We start from the raw sequence: 6,093 nt of genomic DNA, 5'->3' as shown, positions 1-6,093 counted from the left end.
TTGAGAAATGCTGAGCATGTTCTACCCTTTTGGTTTTCTGACTCCAGATCTTTGCACATTTTTTTGTAATATTTGGCTTTATCTTCTCAAGCTGACCTTTGAAATTTTCTGTTCAGCTCTTGTACCTCCTCATTTCTTCCATTTGCTTTAGCATCTCTATGCTGAAGAGTAAGTTTCAGTGTCTCTTCTGACATCCATTTTGGTCTTTTCCTTCTTTCTTTTCTTCTTAATGACCTTTTACTTTCTTCCTGTATGATGTTCTTGATGTCATCCCACAACTGTTGTGGTCTACTGTCTTTAATGTCTAATGCATCAAACCTGTTCTTAATATGATCTCTAAATCCAGGTGGGATCTGTGCAAGGTCATGTTTTGACTCTTGTGGACTAGTTTTAATTTATGTTGTTTAAAAAAGGTATTTGCAATGAAGAAGTCATTGGTCTTAAAGAATTTTATCATGTGATCTCCAGCATCATTTTTATTATCAAGACCATATTTTCCAACTACGGATCATTCCTCTGTTTCCAATTGTTGCATTCCAATCACCAGTAATACATCCTGATTGAATGTTTGATCAATTTCAGACTGAAGAAGTTGGTAGAATTCTTCAGTTTAATTATCACTGGCTTTAGTGGTTGGTACGTAAATTCGAATAGTGGTATTAACTGATCTTCCTTGTTGTTGTTATTATTGTTAGGTGCCATGTAGTCAGTACCAACTCATAGTGACCCTATGTACAACAATACATAGGATCCTGGGCCAACCTCACAATCATTGCTACATTTGAGCCAATTGATGTTGCCACTGTGCCAATCCAATTCATTGGGGGTCTTCCTCTTCTTTCTCTGATCCTCTACTTTACCAAACATGACAGCCTTCTCCAGTAACTGGTCCCTCCTGACAATATGTCCAAAGTATGAAAGACAAAGTCTGGCCATCCTGGCTTTCAAGGAGCACTCTGGCTGTATTTCTTCCAACACAGACCTATTTGTTCTTTTGGCATTCCATGGTACTTTTCAATATTCTCCTGCAACACCATAATTCAAATGCATCAATTCTTCTACGGTCTTCCTTATTCACTATACAACTTTCACATGCCTATTAGGTTATTGAAGATACTGTGGCTTGCATCAGGCATACCTTAGTCCTCAAATTGACATCTTTATTCTTGAACACTTTAAAGCAGCAAAAACTAATTTAAATGTGTGGTACTGTGTACAGCAGATTTGCCTAATGCAATATGTTGTCTGATTTATTGACTGATGCTTCCAGAGAGTTGATGGTTGATCCAAGAATGAAGTCATTATTGACAACTTGTCTTTTTTCCAATTTTATGTATGTTATTTATTAGTCCAGTGGTGAGGATTTTTGTTTTCTTTACCTTGAGGTGCAACCCATACTGAAGGCTGTGGTCTTTGATCTTCATCAACAAGTATTTTAAGTCCTCCTGGCTTCCTTGTAGGCATATGGATCTTATCCTATCACAGACAGCATTATACTTCAAGACAGATGTTGAAATGTTCTTTTAGATGATGACTGTGATGCCATTCCTCTTCAATTTGTCATTCCTGGCATAGTAAACCATGTGATTGTCAGATTCAAAATGGCCAATACCGGTTCATTTCAGCTGGTATATACCTAGGATATCTATATTTATGAGTTCCATTTAATTTTTGACAACTTCCAGTTTTCCTAGATTAATACTTCATTCTTTCCATGTTCTGATTATTAGAGGATGTTTATAGCTGTTATTCTTCATTTTGAGTTGTGCCCCATCAACAAATGAGGGTCGCATTTGTGTCATCATGATTAACTCTACTTAGATCACCCCAAAATCTACCAAGAAATGCTAAACTACCTTCATCAAGTTTCACCCCATGCTAGCTCCCTCTAACCAAAAGGTATAATGACAAAATCACAAATCTTCAACTATAAGTTGTCTCTGCCAATTCCAGAACTGTGATGCATAAACTGCTTCAGCTACAATGGCAGGTCTTACTAGGCCGTACTGTAAAAGCAAAGTCTGTTATGAGATGTCTGAAATGCAGAGCACAGATTCAGGAGAGGAATTACTCACATATTTGTGGACTTTTAACTCCTGAGTAATGTAGTCTGTAAAAGAAATCTAGGTGTGGAAGCAGCAAAACTTATTTAAATGTATGGTACTGTGTCTGCTGGCTAAGCTATGGTTCTGGTGGTGGTTCTGGTGGTGGTGGTGGTATGCTGTGGAGTCGGTTCCGACTCATAGTGACCCTGCATAGGGTCTCTGAGGCTGCAAATCTTTACAGGAGCAGAAAACCTCATCTTTCTCCTGTGGAACAACTGGTAGTTTCAAACTTCTGACCTTGAGGTTAGCAGCCCAACTTGTAACCACTAAGCTACCAGAGCTAAAACCTGGTGCCAGTCATGTCTGAAACCTTTCTTGGGGCTGGAATGTGAAACGCCTTGTGTTAAACCAGGACCTTTCAGTACATTATAAGTACAATGTAGTCTTCAAAGCCAAACAGATTTGAGTTTGAATTCTGACTCTGCTAGTTTTTAGCTATATTCAATGTCTCTCTCAGCAAATGGCCTTTTATCACTAAATTAAGATAATAATATCTCATGTAGGTTAGAGATAGTGAGGCATGCTGAACCATTGTGCAGAATGTTCTCAGCATTCAAAACACAGGAGGTATTAGCAAAACTGTAACATGTTTTCCTATCTTTGTAAATGTTAAGGGAAGCCACGTAACAGGTTTTCCTTAAGATCATTCAAAATGTGATCTTTTTCTCCCACAGATATTATGACAAGAAGTATCAGGTGTTTCTGAAGCTGGTTGAACACCAGAAGGAATATGCTGCGATCATGAAGGAGAACTGAATGGGGCCTGTGGGTGCTGATGCCCAGAGGTTCTGTGTCATTGCATTAGGGACCCATGCCATTCCATCCTATATACAAGACTCTTTAGGTATCACATCATCTTTTCTGCATTGTCTTTTAATAAAGAGAGACATGTCCAATCAGAATGAGAGTCTTCCATTATAAAATACCACCATTTAGTAATTGGCAGTTTCCACACCATGGTATCAGAAGTTTCACAGAGAATCACAGGATCTCTTTTGGCTCTAGATCTTGGGGAATCACCCAATCCATGGAGAACGTGTTACCTGATTCAAAGTCAGCCATTAAATGAAAGACTTACCTTGCTTTGGATTCTTGGTGTGGCTCTGTAGGATCAACACCTAGGAGCCCACAGGATTGTTCCTTGGAAACCCTCACAGGGTTGCTGTGAGTAAAACCCACCCGACAGCACTTAAAAATAACAACAACCACCTTGCTTTATATAGGACATTTAATGTTATTCCATGTGTGGCTGAATACTTATTGTTAGCATTTAATTTGAAAATAATTTCAACAGAAAGTTTTAAGAACAGGAATAACCCAGAAAACTCTCATGTACTACCTTTTAACATTCTACCTCATTTGCTTTACCATTTGTATGTTTATCTCTCTTTGTACACACATACACAATTTTTTTTTTTTTTTTTTACCATTTAAGAGTAGGTCTCAGTAGACTTAATTTATAGATGACACGTGAATGAACTCAATTCTTGCTGGCATTTTTCCCCCTCCAGTATGGGATCCAATCTAAGATCAGATATTGCATTTACTTGTAGAATCATCATCTTGCAACCATCATATTGAAGATAGGTACAGGCAGGAATCATATTAAAGACAGGTACAGACAGTCGGCCCAAGGGAAAATTTGATGAGAAGCAGGATATAAGTATGGCCTTAAGGTGCCCCCTCCCCCCCACACACACACAGATTACTTATAGTTTTACAAGAGGGGAAAAAATGTTAACTACACAAGACAACATCTTAATTGGGTGATTAGAATTAACTTCAGATGGGCAGGCAGATGGACATCACATGCCTCTAACATGCCTGAGAAGGACACAGCACCACATATGTAGGATTCTGTCTGGAAATGAATAACCAGAATCTAATCATAAGGAAACATCAGACAAATCCAAGATGAGAAGTGTTCTATTGTTTAATAGCCTGCATTCTTCAAAAATGTCTACTCCGTGAAAAGGTTTCCAGATTAAAGGAAGCTAAAGAAACATGATGATTAAAAGCTTTTTCTGTGTTTTTAATCTTCATTTATAGCTCAAAGCTTTTGATGCAGATAAGTGTTTGAAAAATTGTAATTACTTTAGTCGATATTATATACACATACACACCCATATTACCCACAATTTCAGAGGCAACAAGAGCTTCTCATGTTATTTCTAGGCCAGGCATAGCTCAGAAGAGTTTGGGTAGAGGCATGTGAGGCATCAGCAAAATAAATCAGTAGGTAGAAAAAAGAAAAAGCTAACACCATTCAGTCAAAAGACATTTTCTGAAGTGCTTAATTTAGTGCTAGGCATGGTACTAAGTACTGGGGTATAGAGATAAAACATGGCCCCTGTCCTCAAGGAGCTCACAGTCCAGTGGAGAATGGAGATCATAAATCTTTCACAGTCCAAGATGAGAAGTGCTTCAATAAAGGACGGCATCTGCTGCCAAGCAGTACATCCATCAGAAGAGGAGGGAGCAGTGGAGAGCTGACATTTAGGCTGAGAAGCATCAGGGGGTAATGGGTGAGCTGAGGCTTGGAATTCTAAGCCTGACTTTACTTCCACTGTCTGTGTGTCCTGGTGTGGTGCTATAGAATAAGCACTGGGCTGTAAGGTCAGTTTGAACTGCAGTGGTTGGTGGTTCAAATCCACCAGCTGCTCCTTGGAAACCCTATACAGGGTTGCTATGAATTGGAATCAACTTGAAAGCACTAAACAACAACTGGAGTTCTCTGAGTTGGAACCGATTTGGTGGCCGGAGACTACAACAACATCTGTGTGACTTGGAGGAGGGTCCTTAATCTCCTTGAGCCTCAGTTTCCTTTGAAATGAAGATATTAATAGTATATCTTCAGGCTGATAATGAGGATTAAATGAGATAATTCACATAAAGCCCTTTGTTCAATCATCTGAACCACACATCTGTTACTGGGCCTGTTGCCCAGCTCAAAGCAAAAACAATGGTAATTATGATGAAGATGACTGCTCTTCATCATAAAGGCCAGCTCTACAACAACATTCTATAGTATTCAAAGAATGCAGAGATCTTGGGTGTGGCCCAGGGTAAAGGTGGATGAGGGTGTCTGATCCAGCCAGCCCATAGTATGAAGCCCTGGTCACTCACAACTAGGCTCCAGCCAGGACTTGGTCTAGGGATGAGAGAGATTTGGAGCATTGAATTCAAACCACCCAGTGATCCAGTGCCCTACAGTGCCACAGAATGTTATTAATCTGTAAGAGAATCATTCTGACCTCCACTATAAAGTCAGTGTTTTAGGAGAATCTAAATGAGGGTCAGAGAAAAAGAGGAAGACCCCCAGTGAGGTGGACTGGCAAAGTGGCAGCATCAATGGGGTGCCAACAAAAGTGAGGTTGGCCCAGGACCAGGCAGAGTTTTCGTTCTGTTGTGCATAGGGTCGCTATGAGTGGGTACCGACTCGATGGCACCTAACAACAACAACAAATGTCTACATGGAGTGCTGGTGTGGCACTGTGCAATAAAGCTCTGGACCACAAGGTAGGTTTGAACCACAAGGCTAGCGATTCAAACTCACCATCTGTTCCTCGGAAACCATAGACAGGGTCACTGTGAGTTGGAATTGGCTTGATAGAAATTTAACAACAACAACAAATGTCTGTATGGATTCCTGTAACCATGTGTCAGCTTGATAATTAAAATGGCATTGGCTCTAATACAGTCTCTTACATGAGAAAGTAGGTTTCATTTAATGCACACATGTAAAGTGTAAGTCTATTTAGCTTTTAAAAATAAGAGTTACAGTATGGCCAGAGTGATTTGTGGGGTTTTTGTTTTGTCATGTTGCCTACTCAAAGTTTTTCTTTCAAGTTGAAGCCAAGCTCACTTAGCAAATCATTTTGCCAAGAAGCATATTACAGGATTTTAATTCTGATCAAAAATACTTCCCATATGTGATGAACATAAATCTGACTTTCAAAGAGCCAAAGAGAACAAAAGCCTGGGTGAG

At 39.5% G+C, this 6,093-nt stretch overlaps 1 protein-coding gene across 3 annotated transcripts in view; it reads left to right on the top strand.

Moving 5' to 3' along the window:
* FGGY (FGGY carbohydrate kinase domain containing) overlaps window positions 1–3,007 on the top strand; it is a 677,880-nt gene extending 674,873 nt beyond the window's left edge. For 2 of the 3 annotated variants that reach the window (XM_006862488.1, XM_006862487.1), the window contains one exon: window positions 2,780–3,007. In XM_006862488.1, coding sequence (XP_006862550.1) covers window positions 2,780–2,861 — 82 coding nt within the window. In that variant the 3' untranslated portion in view covers window positions 2,862–3,007. The remainder of the gene's footprint in view (window positions 1–2,779) is intronic. The other variant, XM_006862486.1, reaches the window with a different exon arrangement.
* The last annotated feature ends 3,086 nt before the right edge of the window (window positions 3,008–6,093 follow it).

Source organism: Chrysochloris asiatica, unplaced genomic scaffold, assembly GCF_000296735.1.
Source record: "Chrysochloris asiatica unplaced genomic scaffold, ChrAsi1.0 scaffold00048, whole genome shotgun sequence".
Lineage (NCBI taxonomy): Eukaryota > Metazoa > Chordata > Mammalia > Afrosoricida > Chrysochloridae > Chrysochloris > Chrysochloris asiatica.
The sequence above is the reverse complement of the archived record's forward strand: the minus strand, read 5'-3'. Positions and strand labels throughout refer to the sequence as shown.